General features: G+C 35.9%; 1 protein-coding gene across 1 annotated transcript in view; it reads left to right on the forward strand.

The window, feature by feature from the left end:
- LOC134855402 (PDZ and LIM domain protein 7-like) overlaps positions 1-24,583 on the forward strand; it is a 46,517-nt gene that overhangs the window by 17,601 nt on the left and 4,333 nt on the right. The window contains exons 2-6 of the mRNA XM_063871913.1: positions 9,068-9,144; positions 9,943-10,035; positions 11,373-11,493; positions 11,820-12,001; positions 12,502-12,718. Coding sequence (XP_063727983.1) covers positions 9,068-9,144; positions 9,943-10,035; positions 11,373-11,493; positions 11,820-12,001; positions 12,502-12,718 — 690 coding nt within the window. The remainder of the gene's footprint in view (positions 1-9,067; positions 9,145-9,942; positions 10,036-11,372; positions 11,494-11,819; positions 12,002-12,501; positions 12,719-24,583) is intronic.

Here is a 24,583-nt window from a genome sequence, read left to right on the forward strand (position 1 = left end):
TGGTTGATTTATAATATCATTCGTAATTTATATTATTGTGATTTATACTATCATATGATATTATAATTTCATATCGTTAAGTCAGAAACAACCTGACCGAAAAGATCGTCATTTACCTATCGAGTAGATCAATCTACTTGCAATAATTACATGCAATTTTGGAACATAGCATCCAAAATTGTAAAAAAAAAGGAGATCATTTCTAATTTCCCCTTGTTAATTACCTACCATTTTTTTTTCATTTTGGGTTTATTAGATTGTAATTGTATTTAAAAACTGTTTTCAACAGCTGCTCTATTCTAAAAAAAGCTGTATGTCAAATCAAACCCGTCATACACCAAAACTTTAATTATAAAAGTATTACGAAGCCAGACTATTTTTAAAAAATTGTTTGCGGATTTCGCGATAAGATGAAAATTTTGTCGTAGAATCCGCAGCAACGCTTTTTGATAGATTTGCTGTTGTCTAAAAACAAAAGGCTAAAACATAAATCAGCAAAAATTAAAACATGTATTATAAATAGGAATCTATTAGCAACTAGTAAATATATGTAGGGTTATTTTTTCGCAGAATCCGTATTTTGTTAGCAGAATCCACACTTTGAAATCTATCATTATCAGACTAAAAGTTAGACTTTTAGATCCGCTATGGTCAGCAAATATTGACATGATTTGTGCATAGGGTGAAATAACGTTACCCAGTCCAAATAAAATACAAAAAATTCACTAGAAACTCTAAACAATCATGAGCTCAAACTTATTTCTGATGAAGAAGTGATCAGTTGTACTTTATAAGCTGGCATTAAAAAGCACTGAAGTTTTTTCAGAAGAAAAATACATATAGTTATTATCCAATAATCCAGTTGAAATAATCCAGTGTTTCATAACTGTTACATACACTGGAAATATGTTTCGTCCCAAACTCAAATATGATACCAAATATTTCACAACTAAAATTGTTTTTGGATGCTATGGCTATTTAAAGCAGAGAGATGTCTTTCGAAAACAAAGAAGAATTTAAAGAATACGCGAGAGGTTTGTTTGAAAAACATTGTGTCGACACAGAAAAACCTCAATTTTTCCCAGATTTTGAAGTCCCAGATTTTTCACAAGTCCCTATGGGTTTGAATAGTTACGAACCAAATGAAGTTGACGCTAACTGGGACGTGTATCGTTCTCTGAAAACTCTGAGTAGCCCGGAAATAGTTTTGCATCGTGTCACTTTCAATCATAACCAGTTCCATATATGGGACGAAAATTACAACCCAGAAGTTTGCGCTAACTCCGAGAAAATCCCAAATTGTTCCATCGATCATCGATTAACTGAAATAAACCGAACTGATTTTGTTATATTTGGATTTGATTATGTTGTTTTAATCAATGTTTGTCCGAGGAGTTTTGACGAAGATGAAAACATTGAGCCAGACGACATAAAAAACAGAATATCAAGTCTTAGAAAAATGCAAGAATTGATTGTTAATGTTTCACGAGCAAGCTCAACTACAAGGCCCTACAAGGTTTTCAAATTTATTGCTTTTCCCAATTCAGATATGGGGCCTTTGAAGCTCAGCCAATTACATAACAGCGAAAACATTGTCAGTATAACAGAAGATGATTTATTGGATTTCGAGCTATGGTTGGAAGTAATCATCCACAATCCGGAAGCGTATTCAGCGGAATCATTCCTGGGTAACATTAACTTAATTCAGGAAACTCTGTTTGCACTCTGGCACAATGAAAGATTTGCATTGTCTTCCCAATGGAATACAATGACTGTAATTGCTGATGAATGTGCCTCCAATAAAACTTTCGTACTAGCGTATGAAATATTCAAGAAGGAAGTCTTTGAGAAAACTTTGGACTTTGATAGCTTAATAAGTGATTTACAAAAATGTAACCAACAGTTTTTGAAAAAAATAATGGAGGACGTTTCAATGTTCGATGATCTCCTTGTTGATTTTTGCTTAAATCTTTTTGATGTTTACGGTTACAAACTCTTGGAAAAACTGATTTTGCCGATTGTAGCTTCTCTTTTGAACATTAATTTTTTCAAATCGAGAAAAGTGTTAAAAAGCAGCAAAGATTACTTTGAACTGGGCAGTTATCTCATAAGTTCGTTTGTTTCGAATGATGACAACTTTGCCCAAATGTTTCCAGCGTGTCCTAACCAGGTCTACATTGATATTCCGAAAGACACTGATCAAGAGTCCCCCTGCAAGAAAGAAAAAGGGGACTTGAAAAAACAACAAGACTACGACGCTGAAGTTCGAGTTTACCGAGCCCTTGAGCTGATTAATAGTGAAAAGATTGTCGTTTTGCACTGTCTTCGATACTCGCATCATCAGTACAGAATGTGGATGTCTGATCACAATGCCAAAGACTGTGCGAGCTGTAAGTCAAAAAAACTCTTACATTCTGATGAAGGCGAACATGACTTTGTAGTTCTTGGAGCAGACTATATTATCATCATCGAGGTGAAAAACTCAGAAACAAACGCTTCAAACAGTTTATCATTGGCAAAAGAACAACTTGGAAAAATAACTAAACTAATTGAAGGAATTTCCAAGAAATCAATTCAATCACACAACGCAAATGAATTGCTGACAAACGCAACTGCAACGAATTTCGAGCAAACTGTCAGTTCTGCTTCAATTGGTATTAAGTCAGAGATAGCCAATAAAAGGCAGACTGTTATTTGTGCGGGTTCCTTAGATGGACCATCCGATGACAACGATCTTTTGGATCAAGAGATGGAGTTGGATAATCGAATAATTCAATCATCTGAAGAAACACAAGAAAACGTGTTGACTGAAAATAATGAAAATAATTCCACAGACCTTTCGGAAGAAATAAACCTTTCAGAGACAGAAACTTTCAAAATAGTGCGCTGCGTAGCATTTCTCGGAATTGCAAACCATTCTACTTCAGACTTGACTACTATTGAAAACGAAGCAAACATAATAACAGGCAGTGATTTGAATTGTTTTTCAGGTTGGTGGGAAGAAAATATAACTCATCTAAGAACTGGAACGTATGTTGAATGCCAAGGGAATTTTGAACTCGTGAAACGAGCTTTGCTGGCTCTATGGGCATCAAATGATCAAGTTCTTGACGCATCGAAACTTGGATTGGCAAAAACAATAGTCGCAACCGATAAAAAACTTCGCGAAAGTGACATCACGTTCATTAGGAAGAAAGAATACCTAAACAACCCTGATATTAAACCAACTACTGGTATTGAATCGGCAAAACTTAATGATCAAAATATTTTTAGTGATATTCTCAAGATAAATTTTATCACGGAGGAACAAAATGAAGTTTTTTTGAAAAAATCTCAAAAACTGATTATCACTGGGTGCACTGGTTCTGGAAAAAGTTTGATGTTGCTTGCTCGAATGTTGCATGAAAAGCTTACAAAACTTGAGCTGCCGATGATCCTTCTTGTGTTCAACGAAATTAAACTGTTCGAGTATCAAAATCTATTCAAAAAAGCAGGAATAGATTGCACGGATGTGTCGGAAGCTGATTTCAACCAATACTTGTGGCGGAACACAGTCGGGGTTATCCACTGCAGCACCGACCCTGATGATACAAAACTTCAACAACTCCTTCAAAACTTAGATAAGAAAGTGCATCTTTATGTCGATGATGCCCATGCCTCAAACGTAGACTTCATGCAGTTTAGCCATGTCTGCATAACTCTTGATTTCAATCAATCTCTTCTCTCACGAGATCAACATAATAGTTTTGGCCCTTTAAACAACTATGATATAATTTCTTTGACCCACAACTACCGCAGCACATGGAACTTGGTATCAAACTTGGCAAGATTGTCGAAAGCAATTGAAGCAAAAGAAGAAACTCAGCGTCATTTTTTGGAATTTTCACCCGTAATATCCAATTTCGTGTTGTCCCACCATCCTAGCCATGGTCATTTGATTCATGGCCCACAAAACGTTATCAATGTCGTGCATTTTGATAGCTTTTGTTTCAGCGAGTCGACTTTGACTCGACTTCTCGCTTTATATTGCCAAAAAGTTTTTCAATTGTTTCCTTTGGTGGACGAAAAATCCTTCACTGGTAGATTATTTCTAATTGATCAAAGCAACACCTCAGAGTTTCAAACTTTGTTTGACTCTGCTTCAAAATCACCTCTTGGTCAGCTGTTAGGTCTAAGCTCTGTCAAGTCGAGCTCCCATGACATCTTTTCCACGGAGTTCACTGCATGCTTTATCCTTTTAAATGGCTGCAGCCTTGATACACGCAATCTTAGGCTGCTATTCAATGCCATGTCCAGAGCAAGAGCTTATTGTGAAATCTTTCTGTTGGTAGAAGAAAATGATAAACACGAACTTGAAGGATTTTTGGGCATCTTCAAAGGGATGAAAATACAGCATGTATATGCGCCAGAGGAAGCGGAAGAGGAGGAGAATGGCGTTTTCAACCTACTTCAAGAAATCCCTTTGGATTAGTTTCTTGCTTTATTAAGACATTGAGTTCAGCTCATAAATCATTTCGTAGCTTTTACTTGTCATTGTTTGTTCTGTTATAAACAGCCAATTTATTTGAGGTAAAAACACCATCATTTTTATATGCTGCTAGAGTTATAGAACTAACAAGTATGTAACCTTATGTCAATTAAAACCTAATTTAATGCATGGCTGTAGATAAAATATCTATAAGAATTCACATTGTAAATAGTCTTTTTCGGCTGTAACCGCCCCCTCCCCCCAAGATAAAGGACGAACAAAGAGAACATTTGTTATGCAAAATTGGATCGATATTGGGAAAACGAACAAAATATTCTATTACGCAGGCAAAACCTAAACTTTATACAGTTTTTCTTAATTCGGACAGTTTTTCCAATCATAAAAACATACCCAATATCACCTCAAATGAATCGTACCTTTTTTCTTTAGCAATTTTCTAGCTTCGAAGTTTTTAACATGGGCTGCCCCCTTAAAATAAGTACATATTGGCTCCAAAAGCAACTTTAGAAAATTTTTTGGGTTCGTCAGCCAAAATTGGATATCTGAAAATAGTTCGAAGGAGGGGTCCTTTGGGGTCGGTAAGGGGTCGATTCCTTGATGTAGGGGAGGGAGGCGTCCGCCCCCCATTCCCCGCCCCTAAATCCGCCCCTGGCGCTGCGCATTAGCCCCTATAACTTACTCAACTAAAGTTGAGATCATTTCTTTTCCACGCTCTTAAGCCCTGAATGTTCCGACTGCCTGAAAGGTTTATGGAGCAGTAATATCATAAAAAAATTAAATGATATGAAAATAAATAAAATGAATTTTTTGTTTTCTAAAATTTGCAGTTTTTCATGAAAATCATCCCCCCACACGCCATATAAAGTACAAAAAAATAGATTTCGTTCCTTGTAACAAATCAATTATGGCAAATAAGCTTCGTTCAACCAATTTGGAACGATTTATAAGACGGATTAAATCTCCGCTTAAGCGTTAGTAGCGCAAAATATATCGCGCGTTAATTGTCCCAAATTGGTCAAAATGGCAATATTTAAACCCTCATAACTTTACGAAAAAAGATCACAGGTGAAGTATCTTTTCAAATTTAAGCTCAAGACAACAATACCTTTTGAATGATATGAAAAATTCCGTCAAAAATGGCTAGTTAAAAAGTCGAAATTTGTCTGAAGAAAAAAAACCAACACCACAACACAAATATTCTGTTACTTACGTATCGAAAGTCGGAAAAATACAAATCCCTTTTTCACAAAACAGTTGCTTATGACTAATTCTTCTCGGGAAAATTTTCTGAAAAAACATTCTCTAATAAAAAACTTTGTTTCGAATTGTATTAGAATTTTTAATGGGATCATCTGGCTTTCTTCAACTTTTGATTAAAAACGAATTGCATAGAGTATGGTAAACGTTAATTATTTGATATTTAAATTGAATGTTTTTTGCTAAGTGGTTTGAAAATTTTTCTGGGAAAGAAAAGCGTGATTATAATCAAAAACTTTGAAAAATTTTGGTATAACTTCATATCAAATTATAAAAATGGAAATCCCAGAGACAATTCGCGAGTGGATTCCTGTTTGAACAAACCTTGAAAGTTAAAGATTTTTAAATTTCTGTTTGAGTGATAATGATAGAAAAATCTTAGAATGGAGAAAATTTTGGACTTCTCAATCAATTTTCTTCAAAATCATTCGACATGCAGCAACTTGCAACAATTTCTGCCAATCTCAATTGAGTAATGCAGAGAATTTGCATGATATTTCCCGAAAATTCTATCAGTACAGCCAACTCAAACTCTAAGCATACTCACTCTCTCGAGCGCTTATGGATCATAATCATTTATATTGTCATGTCATAGTCAGTAGCCACAAAGTTACATAATAATCTATTAAAAATGGATTATAGTCATATTATTTTTTCATGTCAATATAATCCATTAAAACCGATAATATTCAGTTATAGTAGAGCTTAGAGTTTTTTGAGATTTTATTGATCATCACAATAACTGAAGAAAGTCAAAACTGTCGGTTTATCTAGCTAGAATAGAATTTTAATTATTCTGATAGTGTTTGGACATAAGCTATACCCAAGGTTGCATTAGGAGTCAGATTTTTTTTTTCATATTTGTTGTTATTATTATAACGGTAGTGCATTAAATCGAATGTTTAATGTCTTCCGGCGTCCAATTTCAAGCTTAGTTTGTCCAATTTATCTTCGAGGTGCATCTAAACTGCTTATAATTTACGTTTTCTGTAGACGTTGGTTCCTATGAAAAATGAGAAAAAATGTTTTTAAAGTTTTCAATTCATTTCAATTCAGTTTCATAAGTTTTTTTTCACTTCCCCTTCAGAGTTGTTTTGTGATGCACACTATAAGCTTTAAAACATCAGTAAAGTGATTTAATTTCATGATTGAAGATTTATTTTTCATCTACCGCTGAAACTTTTCCACTAATTTGAAAAGATCTCTATGAAACTTTTGTTTCGTGGTAAAACTTTATGTTCAGATGAACCAAAGTGTTCAAGAGATCTCTCTTTCAGAGATTTTGTTAGAAGAAATAATTCAAATTTTGTCGAAGTTTGAGCGATTGTAATTGATTATAGACATGAAAAATTTTGGCAAATTAAGCGATTGTAATTGATTATAGTTCATTTTAATGGGCTTGTGTAAAAACTTTAAACAGTTATAATCGATTACATGAGATGAGATTATAAAATTTTTTTGAAAATATCACGATAAAAATCAATTATAAATCCTTTAAACGACGCACAGAAAATTCGGCCGAAGACAATTTAGCCAATTTAAAATTCGGACAATTCAGCCAGAATTATACAGACAATTCGGCCAAAGACAATTCAGTCAATTTTACCAAACGCTAGATTCTAAAGAAAAAAATTGGAATTGGAGTTATTTCTCGGTTTAAGGTGGCCGGAGGAAAGCTACGAGCGCGTGGCCGCTTCGCGGCGATAGCCGGCTCTAAATTTCGTATAGAGTCCTACCCTCTGTTGGCAAGCTCGCAACACGTTGGTGCGACTGCGGCGGTCACTATTTTTGGCTCAATTGTCTTTGGCTGAATTGTCTGCATACTTTTGGCTGAATTGTCTGAATTTCAAATTGGCTGAATTGTCTTTGGCCGAATTGTCTGGACGCGCCTTTAAACACCCAGTTTTGGTAATTATAGTCAAATATAGTTGTCAAAAAATCATCATAATGATCCATTATAATCAAATACTTTCGCCTAAACTTGAATGCGGGTTCGCGCTCCTGAGTATAATGGATATTAATCAATTATAATGGGTTTTCTAGACAATATAAATCAATCTCCTTTGGTTACGGATTTCAAACATAGAACGTGAAATCAAACCAGTATTATCCCCCACTATAATTAATTGTTATTGTGGAAAAAAATCCATTGTAAGCTATCATACCTGATTATAATCCAATTTTTAACGCACTGAAATCAATTATTTTGTCAGTTTAATACATTTTTATTTGGTTATATTTAAAAAAAAATCAATTCTAATTCCTTTTAATTGATTATAATCCATTATTTAAGCACAAAATTTGAAGAACTACTATGCCGTTTCTTAAGAGTTATAACACCCAAAAAAGGTAAAAATTCAATTAACGTCAACCATACACCCTCAGTTAACACCTTACTTACTCACCCTACCTAGCCCCAGAAAAAATTGTGAGCCCCACCCAATCCCCCAGCTCTCACCTGCGCTCGCGAACGTGGTCGAAGGGGGTAAACTAGGGACTGGATGGTTTGAAGTTTGAACTGGGGGAGCTGTAGCAATAGAGCCGGAGTTAACGTACAGTAAACCCTCCCCCCGCCGTCAACCATTAACCATTAACTTGAACGTAAGGGGGGGGGCTGGGCAAATAAGGATTGTGGTAACAAAAATTTAAAAAATAATAAACTGCTAGCCATGAACTGAGAAATATAAATCAAATAAAATGTGAAAAGTAAAAATTATGAAAGGCATACCAAGCAGAGTGCATTGAACAAAAAAGGAGATAAATTTAAACCAATTTTGTATATTTTTAATCATTAGTCTCACAAAAAATCATAATAATCGATTAGAATCTATAAAAATGGACTATTTTGACATTAAAATTTTTTAATGGATTTTAATCGGTGGTTATCAGGCGCGTATCTAGAAGTTTATTTTTCTCGAAAAAGACCGGTTTGAAAGCTTTCAGTTTTAGTTTAATTTTGAGCAAAAACAAAAAAAAAGCGAGAAACCTATTGCAAAAAATAAACCGTGAAACTTTTACGCAGACCCTGAAAACTTTGTTTTGCTTCGGAAGAATAAGCCTTCCAAAATTTTAGGTGACATCTTCAAAATTGTCAAAATGATATATGTTTTTTTTTCTAGTTTTGCTTTCTCAGAGAAAACTTGACCAATAGGCCTACTTTACTAGGATTCTCGAACTTGCCGAAAATTTAGAATTTCGCTCAAAAACTTTCATCACACCACGCACAAACTCCAAAATTAAATTTAAAAAAAGATAATTTTTGTAGCAACCGGCTATCTTTGCTATAATTCAAAATTAATCATTCTCAATTTTAATTTTCAGCTCAGAAATTGAAGATCGAACAGGAGCTGAAAGATAAACTTGAAGAGGAAGTGAAAGACTGCTTCGTATGCGAACAGGTAATAACTGTAATTCAGAAGTATATTAAATATTGAATTGATTGTTTTTGGAGCAAAATATACTACCATTAATGCTGTCGCAGTGTTAAATGAATATGCATGGTTATAGAATCAATACTTGAAATTATCTTCAGTCTTTATTGAAACTTTATCTCAAATATAGTGAATTTTTTTTGAATAAACGTTTTTTTAACAAGCTGGTAATCCGGGTTGACAAAAAATGCTTATCGTACAATTTTCGTTTATGGAAAAAAATGCTTGCCGTACAATTTCGTAGAATTCCTTAGATTAAAAAAACAGTACGATAATAGCACGACAAGTGTTTTTCCATTAATGAAATTGTACGACAAGCTTTTTTTTCCATCAATGGAATTGTACGATAAGCAATGTTTCCATTAAGGGAAATGTATGACTCAATCGTAAGACAAACGACGTAAATAAGTTTAAAATACCATAAACATTATTTCTAAGACTAGTTTGAAAGTTTTATTTTGGTGAAAAAAAAAGCTTATATTATGATATTTTCAATAATGGAAATTGTACAAAAACTATTTTTTCTCCCGATTTTTTTTGTGTGAAGAATCTCATTCTTAACAATAAACGACGTAACTAAGCTTAAAAAACCTAGAAACTGTTTCTAGGACTTTTGAAAACTTTAATTTCCGTCGAAAAAATGCTTATAATAAAATTTTCGTGAATGGAAACTGTACGATAAGCATTTTCGGTCTATGGAGGTCAACCCGGGAACTTGAGTTCAATTTTTTTTCAGTTTTTCAAGTACTTTCAAACTTCTTTTAGCCAGTGTCTGGGACTTACTACACATGTGGAGAGTGGCAATACCACGAGAAGTGCATCACGTGCTCATCTTGTGGGAAAAAAGACAGAGACCAGGCACGCCATCAATTGAACTTAATTAAGACGCGACAAGCACACGAATCCGAGATCTAGGCTGTTATAATGGGCTCCTGTCCTATAAAAAGGTTGCTTTCAAACCAAAGTATATTAAGATTATGGTAAGGAGTCCACATGTCTATAGTTAGTGGCGTGCATTTTTCCATCTCTGTTGGCTGACTCCTGCCTGTTGACTGTTTTGTGGTTTTTTGATGACAAAAAATGTACGTTTTCTGTTTAGAAGTGTCGGTAAACTCGTGTTCATCAAGAAATAGGTTTCATTAGGTTGAAAACATTTTTAAAATTGGAGAGGGAGAAATCCTGAAATACTTTTTAAAAATTGCAAAAGGAGGAACAGGAGGTGGAAAACATGAAAAGAGCTACCCGGGATGACCGAAACTTCTTATCATACAATTCCCATATATGAGAAACTTCTTGTCATAAAATTCCATACGTACAGAAAATTGTATGAAATCTCTATGATAAACATTTTTCCATAAATGAAAATTGTATGACAGGTGTTTTTCCATAAACCTGAAGTTATTTCTGAAAAGTTTTCGGTTGTGTTTGCAGCACAACACAAGTGACAAAGACCTTGGTTACTCAAAGCACCATAGGTTGGACGGTCTTGCATTGACAATGCATAGAATACGACCTGAGTTCGTCTGTCTTTCACAATTGATATATCAAAAGCAACAAACTTTTAGTTTTTGGCAAAACTTTTTAATGGTGATTATTTTAAATTTTGATCAAGGCACCCCATACAAAGGAAACAGGAATTTTCAGCGTTTTTGAAGAAAAAAAATTAAGTCTAAAGAAAATAAAAGCCAATATTATTGTAACCAGGACTACGTTATGCACACAAAAAATTATATTTTGCATGCAAAAAAATTTTTTTTCGAAAAATGTTTGTTTTCGTACGAAATTCGATTTGCGGTTCAAAAAAAAACAAAAAGTTTTTGGGCCAAACTTTCAAAATTACAATTCAAAATATATGGGAATTGTGTGTTAAGCATTTTTTTCAAAAAACGAAAACCTCGGTTTTTTTACCAGACTGTTTTATTAGAATCAAACAGCCACAGAAATAAGTTTATATCTTTTTTCAACCATTTTTAAAAAATTTTAATGAAAATTGTATGACAAGCATTTTTCCACACACTTGATGTATGGAATTGTATGATAAGCATTTTTGGTGTATGGTGGTCAACCCGGGTACTTAATCATCCTACTAGTTTGTAATCTTGTTCTTTAACTTTAAACGAAGATTCAATTTTCCACCAAAATTCTAATTTTGAAAAAGATGCCTGAAGTTCAATTGATTCCTTGTGTCCACCCAGTGGGAGGACTGTGTAATTTTGCCGAATGAAGACGAAGGAGGAAAGGGGGTGCTGTTCTTCTGCAAGAAGTGTAATCTGGCTAATGCACCTGTCTGCTGGAAGTGTGAAAAGCCAATCATGGGTAAGTTTTGTGGATAAGTAAATTTTTCCGATTCTTAAATGGAAAAGAAAACGACCAGGGGTGCTCAATTATACCATAATAATACTCAATTGGTATAATTGAGCATCCGCGGCGAAATGTTTTTGTGTATTTAAAGGTTGGAAGAATCAGTAATTTTGGTGACTTTTCATGGCTTTTTGAGCGTATAATTTCTTTTTATTTTTCATGATTCTTCATATTATATATGATTCTTTATAAGTCTATCATGATATTTTATAATTTTTAAAACTTATTTTGTATAATTGTTGTTTTAACTGTTGTTATTTGTTTTTGTTGACTTGTTTCAGACGGTGCTCTGTCTGTGAGTGGGAGTGATGGGACCAACAAGACATACCACTCCTCCTGTCTCAACTGTGGCCTCTGTGGAGCTAATATGGCCCAAGGGGAAGACCTAATCTATGTGAATGGAGTGCTCAACTGTGCTGCTTGTAGGAACAAGAACAAGATCACGTGTAAGAGGTGCAATGAGGTCAGTTGCTTTCATTTGCTTTCATTTGAGTAGGCTAATTAGTTATGATTTATAACTACAACTTAAATCAAAAATTTTTAGTTTTGTTCATTTTGTTAGTTCCGCAACAACTTTGACTATACTTTCTGCGCCGCGGACTGTTTTTTTAGGGAAAAAAAAACAGGTCAAAAAGCCATTTTAGGCTTCTTTGGAAGAATCATTTAGAAAAATTTCGTGGTCGATCAGCCAAAAATGAAGGTCTTAGAAATAGTACCAATGGTGGGAACCCTTGGATTGGCAGGGGTTTCTAATTCCTAAAAAAGATCCCCCTCCCCCCTCCCTACTGTTGCAGGTTGTCTGTTATTGCGAGTTGTATTTTGTCCCGAGTTGTCGTATTGCATTTTTTTTTTCAAAACAAAAATTCATTTGGACCGCAGAGGATAATTGTGGTTTCTGTGATTCGCAGTGGCTCTATGAAAGGCTATTTTAAGCCTGTCTAAACATGCTCCTTCTTTATTCAGACCATCATGGGTCCCTACAACAGTGTAGCGGGTGACACCGAGGGTAGCAAGTTCACCTACCACTCTGCCTGTTTCCTCTGCATCTTCTGCAGCAAAGACTTGAACTCGTGTGAACTGGGCGGCAAGACTAAAGATGACAGAAGCGAAGTGTATTGCAAAGAGTGCTATTTGGAGAAGTTCTGTGAGAAGTGTTCCAAGTGTCCGAAACCACTGATTGGTAAGTAATTTCGCATAATATATTCTTTTTCAGGCTATAATTAATCAAAAATGAGTGTTATAAAACCGCATTTACAACCATTAAACATTAGCCTGAGAGATTTAGTCATGAGACCGTCTGGTGTGTTTTCAGACTTCTCTCAATGATTTACTAAGTTGGTTTCTTGACTGAGATGACAGCATTGCGTTTCTTTAGCCGTAAACTCGGCAGCTTTTGGAGCAGTTTTCAGCGATACAGTGTTTTAGTCATTTATTGTTGAAGGAATCCAAAAGAGCAAAAAGATCATACAAAAAAGACGTGTCGCAGATTCCGCGACAAATCTGTTTTCAGACTGTGGCGGAATCCGCTTACAGTTCAAAAAATGCACAGTTTGGCCTCCTTTTTTTGCATATTACAAGTCTTCAGTTAGAGGGCGCGAATGGGGGGTATGGGGGTATGGGGGGGGGGGGGGGGGAGGTCGGGTCGATCTATAGTATTCGGAGTGCTTTTTTGAAATTCTGCCACTCGAGAAAATCCTCGATATTACCCTGCAGCATTTCAACTTGTTTCACTCAGGCAAAACGATATATATTTTTAATTTAAGCACAGTGTGTTTTCTCATGAAATAACTTTCCAAAGGTTGACAATTTGCAGGTGATGCATTGGAAGGTGTTGACACATTTTAGCCCTAATAGTTAAGTATTTTTCAGCTGCCATTGCTATACTAAAAACTAAAATTACTGCAGTTGTTGATATTTCACATCCGAAAGTCATTATAGGAAATGAAAAAGTCATCTCAAGATATCGAAATACCATTTCGACGCCCTGAGCCAGAGTTGCAAAATGATAAATGGGTGAGCTGCTGAAGACATCAGCCGTTTTAGGGGGTTTTCCTCTGTTGTGATTTGTTTTTTAAAATAGGTCTAGGGGCGAACTTAGGGGGGGGGGGGAGGCGCTGGGGGGTGGCGGATGACCCTTTTTCTCAGGTATTTGACCCCCTGCCGGCCAAAAGGGTCCCACTGTGTACTATTTTGAGATATCCTTTAGCGCCAATTTATACTTACTTTTAGGGAGGAGTGCACGCCAATAAAAAGTGCCTAAAACGCCTTTTTGGCCTGTTTTTCAAAATTTTGCCTGCGGCTAAGAAAATTTTATCAAAACAGGGTCTTTTTTATCGCTTTGAGAGAGCTTGGAAAATCAATTCGATCGACCTAAAAAAAGTCGAAAAAATTTTCGAACATTTTTTGAAAATCCGACCCCCTCGAGAAAATCCTAGATCCGACCCTGAATTTGTCATTATGAACTTCGGTATTGATTAGATACCAGTCAACACTTTGCATGACTCAACCATCGGTCGATCTGTGCCCTTTAGTATTAGTTTTAGGTTATAACGTTTTAACTCACACTTCATTTTACTTCATTCATTCTTATAAGTAATTGTACAATTATTGTACGTAACTACCAAGATTATTAGAACATTTCATTATGGCACAGTCGAATGAATCAAACGTGCGTGGAATTTCCTCATTGTGACCGAATCAATCTTTAGAACCACCACATTCCTGGACCCAGTTGATCGACCAATTTCAATTGGCGATAATTGCGAAAGAAAATCTCGACATAAAAAGTATTAACGGACCGGAGGTACCAGAAACGCAAACTCCTTTTCTGGAGTAACCTACAGGAAGCGAGTTGGACACAAACGGAGCCACTAGAGAAGCAAGGAACAAGAACGCTAAGAAAATATAAAAAAAAACCACCGAATAACAGCGGATCAACGAATAAAAGAAAAAACCTAATGGGATGAGACGAGCAGAGGCCGACAAAAGCTTCGCTTGATTCTGTTTTTAGCACTCGGCAGTAAAAAAAAGGTTTTCGTTCAAAAAAATGCGAGTGGAAAAACTTTTAGCTATTTCGTCTATGCAATTCTGGAATCTTATAGTCATCGCCTTCAATAAACGTACATAATCAGATCAAGAAAGAACCGAGCCTCATCATAGAAGAAAGGATCAACTCTTGCAGGAAATGTGGGAATTCGTTTAGGAAAGGACATCTTAACGTATGTTCAGCGAAGGACATCACGTGTAAAGATTGTAATTATAGACGACAGTTTGCTAAACCTGGTAAATCCTGCAACAAACAATCATCTGTAAATATTGTAAACGATAATCATATGACTATCGAAAAAAGTACATACGTCCCGTCGGAGAATTCCTGGAGCAAAAATCAAGAAACGTGAGTCGAGATACATGCCTGGAATGTGAACGAACAGAGCGACGATGACATTTTTTCGGTGTTTAATATTAGAACGATATATGACGAAGGGACTCGATACCATAGGATTGGGATGGGAGAAGAATGTAATTTTGAAAGTTCCATGATTGGGATGGGAGTTGAATGTAAATTCGAAAAATACTGTAGACTCGGCGAGCTCAGTTAGCTTTATAAAACAAAATGTCCTTCAACAAGATACCTCAACCTGAAAAAATACCCTTTAGAGAAGAGGATCAGGGATCTATATTGTGGCGTCACAGACGACACGATTAACCTTTTTGGAAAAACATCAGACTTTGGGTGACTCAACCCATTAGCTGGGGAATTATATACTGTTTCACTTCGAGACATAGTTTTAGTAGGTTCTCGTTCCCCAGTATGCTACGTTCATGTCCTCTTTTGATGAAGAACGGCGTTTCTTCGAAAATCGACCTGTGGAACGCCGTTCTTCATCAAAAGAGGACATGAACGTAACATACTGGAGAACGAGAACCTACTAAAACTAGGTATCGAAGTGAAACAGAAAAAAATCCCACAGCCAATATGTTGAGTCACTCAAAATCTGATGTTTTTTCCCAAAATGTTAATCGTGTCGTCTGTGAAGCCACAATATAGATCCCTGATCCTCTTCTGCAAAGGGTAATTGTTCAGGTTGAGGTATGTTGGCTGAAGTTCATGAAATTTTGTCTTATAAAGCTAACTGAGCTCGCCGAGTCTGCAGGAATATTCAAATTTACATTCATCTCCCATCCCAATCCAGGAATTTTCATATTTACATTCATCTCCCGTCATATATTGTTCTAACATTCAACACCAAAAAAATGTCATCGAGAGTAAGTGGAATAAACGTTCTTTTTAACCCAGTTCTTAAAAGTTGGGGCAACAACGAATGACCGCAACGTAACACACTTCGATTCCCCGCTTGAACCAGTTCAGGCAAAAGGGAGAAGAGTTCCCTTACATTTAAATCTCGGGCGTAAACGAAGAGTTAAGAAAAATGGAGATCGAAGATCATAATATAAATTTTGAGAATTGCGACGAAGAATTTTTTTTTAGCCCGATTGTAATAGCCAAAAAGAGAGACGGCTCGATCGAGTTGGCTTTAGTTTCTAATTTGCTGAGCGATCAGATTTTAGAAAGAAATATCAAAAGCCAAACCTTCATGAATTAATAGACAACGTCGCTATCCAACTTCCGGAAACTCCCCCTGGGCAGGTCTGATTTAAAACATTGGGGTTGAAAAACGCCTACAAGCAACTCAAATTGTGACTAAATATGAGCAAACAGTTTGAGTTCAGCACTGTAGGCGGCGAAACAACGAGAACGTATCGATTTTTATTCGGTTTTATATGGACTGGGCGATATGCCTAATGAATTTTAACGAGTCATGGACTCACTTTTAAATAAAAAATAGTGTACATATTATTATATAAAAGACATCCTGGTTGCGTCGAAAGGAACTTTTGACAAACTTAAAGCAGTTGTAAATAGATCTTTGACAATCGTGGACAAGAACGATATGGCGAAGAAATGGGGAAAATGCGCTTTCTCTTAAAAGAAATAAAGTTGGTAATTTTTAAAATCTGTAGAGAGCGCCATCAAAAACCTTCCAATTCCCAAGAACATCTCGAACTAAGGATCTTTCTTCGGCTCAATAAACGATTAATAAAAATTTGTCCCAACTGTTTTGACACTGATCTCCCACGTTCTCATCCTATTAAACAAGAAACTAGCCTATAAATGGGATACTAGCTATTCTATAGCTTTTGAAAAATTGAAGTCAGAAACAGCCATTTTGAGATCAAAGAAAAAACGAGATTGAAAGCCAACGATTCTCATAATGGCCTGGGTGCAACCTTGGAACAATTTCATTCAGGGCAGTGGTAAACAATTTTTTTTGTTTCAAGGTTTCTAAACAATCACGAAATGAAATATTCCACCAAAGAACTTGAACTGTTGGGCGTGTGTGTTCTGTTTTTTGCTTATGGTGCATTTTGTAAATTTTTGTTCTACTTTGGAGGCGGAAATGGGGGTATATAGAATTAGTTTTAATGAATTGTAGTTTAAAAATTTTTCCGATGGGAAATATTTTGATTTGTTTTTATGATTGTCATTATGACCCTCGGTATTGATTAGAAACTGGTCAGCACTTTGCCTGATGCAGCCATCGGTTGATCACTGCCAGTTGGTGTTATGTTTAGATCAGAACAGTTCAAATTACACTTCGTTTTACTTCTTATATTCATTTAAGTAATTTTACTTATTATACTGTACATAATTACCTCGGTAATCAGAATGTTCGTACTGTTTTGACCCGGCGTTTTTGGAATTTTTTAAATGTCGATAAATCACGACTGAGTGGGCTTTGAAAAGATATATCACTCAAGCCAGTCCGATGATTACTTGTGGTATCTGATTCTGGGCGGAAAACAAAAAAACTAAAACAAACCTGAATACAAAGCTCCTTTCCCTTTTCAATGCTCGGAAGAGGAAAAACTCTGAAAACTAGCTCATCCTGTTCTTAGATAATCAAAACTTTTACTCGTTTTTTTGTTTAAATTAACAGTTTTTTTTTAACAGGTGCTATATTTTGTTTTATGAAATTTTAAAAATTCAAAAAATCCAAAATTTTTTTGATGACTGGGAAATGAGTAAACGGTTGAATCGATAAATTCAACCATAATTTTTTCTGAATTTAAAAAACCACGAGCATAATAATTTCTGTTTTTTTCGATAGTCGGAGCAACAAGCAGTTTTTGAGTTATAGCACACAAATCATACGTCGAACCATACAAATCATACAATGAATTCCGCAAGAGGCCAAAATCAGGTTTGACGCGGAATCCGCAATGTTGCTACATTTCTTTGATCTTTGTTGCTGTTTTGGATTCCGAAAGCAAACACCTATAACATTGTACGGCTCAAAATCATTTCAAAAACAGGCAAATATGCGGAATCCACAATTGTATATGGGGAATCCAGAACAGTTTGTGGAATCCATAAATAAATAGTAAAATTTGTGTATAGTTACATTGAGCTGTTGTGGAATCCGCAACTGCAAAGGTAACCCTCAAATTGAAAGTGGAATCCGCATTTTGTATGTGGATTCCTCTTACTTTTGCGGATTCCACTTACATTTGGCGGATTCACTTACATTTTCCGGAAAACACTTACAGCTGCGCAATTTAGAACAAACAGCTATTTGCTTGTTGCGGAATCCGCATCAAAACAATTGTGCCGACAACATTTACGTTACAAGTATTTATACGCGGAATCCACGAAACTTTTGTAAGTTGAATCCTCTTACATTTTGGAACACGTTTAAAGAATTGTCTCTGGAATCCAGGAACCTAAAGACACAAAAAATTGTGCGCCTATCTAAGCAAAATTAGGTCGAGCTGCTGGTGATTTTTTCTTTTCCTTTAAATTATAATAGTCTGCGACTGCTGTCAATTTGGTAAAAAAACTCAAATCTCTTGGAAAACCAGAGCGTCTATATATGACAAAAGGACTAGATACCATAGGGTTGGGATGGGAGATGAATCTAAATATGAAAATTCCTGGAATGGGTTGGGAGTTGAATGTAAAATCGAATATTACTGTAGACTCGGCGAGCTCAGTTAGCTTTATAAAACAAAATGTCCTTCATGAATTTCAGCCAAGATACCTCAACCTGAAAAATTACCCTTTGGAGAAGAGGATCAGTGATCTATATTGTGGCGTATCAGACGACACGATTAACATTTTGGGAAAAAACATCAGGTTTTGGGTGACTCAACAAATTAGCTGGGGGATTTTATACTGTTTTACTTCGAGACATAGTTTTAGTAGGTTCTCGTTCCCCAGTATGCTACGTTCATGTCCTCCTTTGATGAAGAACGGCGTTCTTCAAAAATCCACTTGTGGAACGTCGTTCTTCGTCAAAAGAGGACATGAACGTAACATACTGGAGAACGAGAACCTACTAAAACTAGGTATCGAAGTGAAACAGTATAAAATCCCACAGCCAATTTGTTGAGTCACTCAAAATCTGATGCTTTTTCCTAAAATGTTAACCGTTTCGTCTGTGAAGCCACAATATAGATCCCTGAGCTCTTCTCCAAAGGGTAATTTTTCAGGTTGAGGTATCTTGGCTGAAGTTCAAGAAGAAAAATTTGTCTCAAAAAGCTAACTGAGCTCGCCGAGTCTACAGGAATATTCAAATTTACATTCATCTCCCATCTCAGTCCAGGACTTTTCATATTTACATTCATCTCCCATCCCAATCCTATGGTATCGAGTCCCTTCGTCATATATCGTTCTAACATTCAAGAGCGAAAAAATGTCATCGAGAGTAAGTGGAATAAATGCTCTTTTTCACCCAGTTCATAAAAATTGGGGAAACACCGAATGACCGCAAGATAGCACACTTCCATTCCCCGTTTGAGCCAATTCAGGCAAAAGGGAGAAGAGTTCCCATATATTTAAATCGCAGGCGTAAACGAAGAGTTAAGAGAAATGGAGATCGAAGATTGTAAATTAAATTTTGAGAATTGCGACGAAGAACAATTTTTTTAGCGCGATTGTGATAGCCAAAAAGAGAGACGGCTCGATCAAGTTGGGTTTAGTTTCTAATTTGCTGAGCGATCAAATTTTTAAAATAAATATCAAATGTCAAACCTTCATGAATTATTAAACATCGTCGCTATCCAACTTCCAGAGACCCCCCTGGGCAGGTCTGATTTAAAACATTGGGGTTGAAAAACGCCCACAAGCAACTCAAATTGTGAGTAAATATGAGCAAACAGTTTGACTTCAGCACTGTAGGCGGCGAAACAACGAGAACGTATCGTTTTTTATTCGGTTTTATATGGACTGGGCGATATGCCTAATGAATTTTAACGAGCCATGGACTCAATTTTAAATAATAAATAGTGTTTATATTGTTATAGTTTAGATATTGTTACATAAAAGACCTGGTTGCGTCGAAAGAAACTTTAGACGAACACAAAGCAATTGTAAATAGAACTCTGACAATCGTGGACAAGAACGATATGGCAAAGAAATAGGGAAAATGCGCTTTCTTTTTAAAAGAAATAAAGTTGTTAGTTTTTAACATCTGTGGAGAGCGCTATCAAAAACCTTCAAATCCCCAAGAACATCTCGAGATAAGGATTTTTCTTCGGCTCAATAAACGATTAAGTAAAATTTGTCCCAATTGTTTTGACACTGATCTTTTGTGAGTAAACTTTTCAGGTTGAGGTATCTTGGCTGAAGTTCATGAAGGAAGTTTTGTTTCATAAAGCTAACTGAGCTCGCCGAGTCTACAGGAATATTCAAATTTACATTCATCTCCCATCCCAATCCACGAATTTTCATATTTAAATTCATCTACCATCCGAATCATATGGTATTGAGTCCCTTCGTCCTAAATCGTTCTAACATTCAACACCGAAAAAATGTCATCGAGAGTAATTGGAATAAACGTTCTTTTTCACCCAGTTCTTAAAAATTGGGGAAACACCGAATGACCGCTAGGTAACACACTTCCATTCCCCGCTTGAAACAGTTCAGGCAAAAGGGAGAAGAGTTCCCTTACCTTTAAATCGCGGGCGTAAACGAAGAGTTAATAAAAATGGAGATCGAAGATTATAAATTAAATTTTGAGAATTGCGACGAAGAACATTTTTTTAGCCCGATTGTAATAGCCAAAAAGAGAGACGGCTCGATCGAGTTGGCTTTAGTTTCTAATTTGCTGAGCGATCAGATTTTAAAAATAAATCTAAAATGCCAAACCTTCATGAATTAATTGACTACGTCACTATCCAACTTCCGGAAACTCCCCCTGGGCAGGTCTGATTTAAAACATTGGGGTTGAAAAAGGCCTACAAGCAACTAAAAAATGTGAGTAAATATGAGCAAACAGTTTGACTTCAGCACTGTAGGCGGCGAAACAACGAGAACGTATCAATTTTTATTCGGTTTTATATGGACTGGGCGATATGCCTAATGAATTTTAACGAGTCATGGACTCACTTTTAAATAATAAATAGTGTACATATTATTATATAAAAGACATCCTGGTTGCGTCGAAAGGAACTTTTGACAAACTTAAAGCAGTTGTAAATAGATCTTTGACAATCGTGGACAAGAACGATATGGCGAAGAAATGGGGAAAATGCGCTTTCTCTTAAAAGAAATAAAGTTGGTAATTTTTAAAATCTGTAGAGAGCGCCATCAAAAACCTTCCAATTCCCAAGAACATCTCGAACTAAGGATCTTTCTTCGGCTCAATAAACGATTAATAAAAATTTGTCCCAACTGTTTTGACACTGATCTCCCACGTTCTCATCCTATTAAACAAGAAATTGGCCTATAAATGGGATACTAGCTATTCTATAGCTTTTGAAAAATTGAAGTCAGAAACATCCATTTTGAGATCAAAGAAAAAACGAGATTGAAAGCCAACGATTCTCATAATGGCCTGGGTGCAACCTTGGAACAATTTCATTCAGGGCAGTGGTAAACAATTTTTTTTGTTTCAAGGTTTCTAAACAATCATGAAATGAAATATTCCACCAAAGAACTTGAACTGTTGGGCGTGTGTGTTCTGTTTTTTGCTTATGGTGCATTTTGTAAATTTTTGTTCTACTTTGGAGGCGGAAATGGGGGTATATAGAATTAGTTTTAATGAATTGTAGTTTAAAAATTTTTCCGATGGGAAATATTTTGATTTGTTTTTATGATTATGTCATTATGACCCTCGGTATTGATTAGAAACTGGTCAGCACTTTGCCTGATGCAGCCATCGGTTGATCACTGCCAGTTGGTGTTATGTTTAGATCAGAACAGTTCAAATTACACTTCGTTTTACATCTTATATTCATTTAAGTAATTTTACTTATTATACTGTACATAATTACCTCGGTAATCAGAATGTTTGACTACCTACTTCGTACTGTTTTGACCAGGCGTTTTTGGAATTTTTTAAATGTCGATAAATCACGACTGAGTGGGCTTTGAAAAGATATATCACTCAAGCCAGTCCGATGATTACTTGTGGTATCTGATTCTGGGCGGAAAACAAAAAAACTAAAACAAACCTGAATACAAAGCTCCTTTCCCTTTTTCAATGCTCGGAAGAGGAAAAACTCTGAAAACTAGCTCATCCTGTTCTTAGATAATCAAAACTTTTACTCGTTTTTTTGTTTAAATTAACAGTTTTTTTTAACAGGTGCTATATTTTGTTTTATGAAATTTTAAAAATTCGAAAAATCCAAAAATTTTTTGATGACTGGGAAATGAGTAAACGGTTGAATCGATAAATTCAACCATAATTTTTTCTGAATTTAAAAAACCACGAGCATAATAATTTCTGTTTTTTTCGATAGTCGGAGCAACAAGCAGTTTTTGAGTTATAGCACACAAATCATACGTCGAACCATACAAATCATACAATGAATTCCGCAAGAGGCCAAAATCAGGTTTGACGCGGAATCCGCAATGTTGCTACATTTCTTTGATCTTTGTTGCTGTTTTGGATTCCGAAAGCAAACACCTATAACATTGTACGGCTCAAAATCATTTCAAAAACAGGCAAATTTGCGGAATCCACAATTGTATATGGGGAATCCAGAACAGTTTGTGGAATCCATAAATAACTAGTAAAATTTGTGTATAGTTACATTGAGCTGTTGTGGAATCCGCAACTGCAAAGGTAACCCTCAAATTGAAAGTGGAATCCGCATTTTGTATGTGGATTCCTCTTACTTTTGCGGATTCCACTTACATTTGGCGGATTCACTTACATTTTCCGGAAAACACTTACAGCTGCGCAATTTAGAACAAACAGCTATTTGCTTGTTGCGGAATCCGCATCAAAACAATTGTGCCGACAACATTTACGTTACAAGTATTTATACGCGGAATCCACGAAACTTTTGTAAGTTGATTCCTCTTACATTTTGGAACACGTTTAAAGAATTGTCTCTGGAATCCAGGAACCTAAAGACACAAAAAATTGTGCGCCTATCTAAGCAAAATTAGGTCGAGCTGCTGGTGATTTTTTCTTTTCCTTTAAATTATAATAGTCTGCGACTGCTGTCAATTTGGTAAAAAAACTCAAATCTCTTGGAAAACCAGAGCGTCTATATATGACAAAAGGACTAGATACCATAGGGTTGGGATGGGAGATGAATCTAAATATGAAAATTCCTGGAATGGGTTGGGAGTTGAATGTAAAATCGAATATTACTGTAGACTCGGCGAGCTCAGTTAGCTTTATAAAACAAAATGTCCTTCATGAATTTCAGCCAAGATACCTCAACCTGAAAAATTACCCTTTGGAGAAGAGGATCAGTGATCTATATTGTGGCGTATCAGACGACACGATTAACATTTTGGGAAAAAACATCAGGTTTTGGGTGACTCAACAAATTAGCTGGGGGATTTTATACTGTTTTACTTCGAGACATAGTTTTAGTAGGTTCTCGTTCCCCAGTATGCTACGTTCATGTCCTCCTTTGATGAAGAACGGCGTTCTTCAAAAATCCACTTGTGGAACGTCGTTCTTCGTCAAAAGAGGACATGAACGTAACATACTGGAGAACGAGAACCTACTAAAACTAGGTATCGAAGTGAAACAGTATAAAATCCCACAGCCAATTTGTTGAGTCACTCAAAATCTGATGCTTTTTCCTAAAATGTTAACCGTTTCGTCTGTGAAGCCACAATATAGATCCCTGAGCTCTTCTCCAAAGGGTAATTTTTCAGGTTGAGGTATCTTGGCTGAAGTTCAAGAAGAAAAATTTGTCTCAAAAAGCTAACTGAGCTCGCCGAGTCTACAGGAATATTCAAATTTACATTCATCTCCCATCTCAGTCCAGGAATTTTCATATTTACATTCATCTCCCATCCCAATCCTATGGTATCGAGTCCCTTCGTCATATATCGTTCTAACATTCAAGAGCGAAAAAATGTCATCGAGGGTAAGTGGAATAAATGCTCTTTTTCACCCAGTTCATAAAAATTGGGGAAACACCGAATGACCGCAAGATAGCACACTTCCATTCCCCGTTTGAGCCAATTCAGGCAAAAGGGAGAAGAGTTCCCATATATTTAAATCGCAGGCGTAAACGAAGAGTTAAGAGAAATGGAGATCGAAGATTGTAAATTAAATTTTGAGAATTGCGACGAAGAACAATTTTTTTAGCGCGATTGTGATAGCCAAAAAGAGAGACGGCTCGATCAAGTTGGGTTTAGTTTCTAATTTGCTGAGCGATCAAATTTTAAAAATAAATATCAAATGTCAAACCTTCATGAATTATTAAACATCGTCGCTATCCAACTTCCAGAGACCCCCCTGGGCAGGTCTGATTTAAAACATTTGGGTTGAAAAACGCCCACAAGCAACTCAAATTGTGAGTAAATATGAGCAAACAGTTTGACTTCAGCACTGTAGGCGGCGAAACAACGAGAACGTATCGTTTTTTATTCGGTTTTATATGGACTGGGCGATATGCCTAATGAATTTTAACGAGCCATGGACTCAATTTTAAATAATAAATAGTGTTTATATTGTTATAGTTTAGATATTGTTACATAAAAGACCTGGTTGCGTCGAAAGAAACTTTA

This window comes from Symsagittifera roscoffensis, chromosome 10, assembly GCF_963678635.1.
Source record: "Symsagittifera roscoffensis chromosome 10, txSymRosc1.1, whole genome shotgun sequence".
Lineage (NCBI taxonomy): Eukaryota > Metazoa > Xenacoelomorpha > Acoela > Convolutidae > Symsagittifera > Symsagittifera roscoffensis.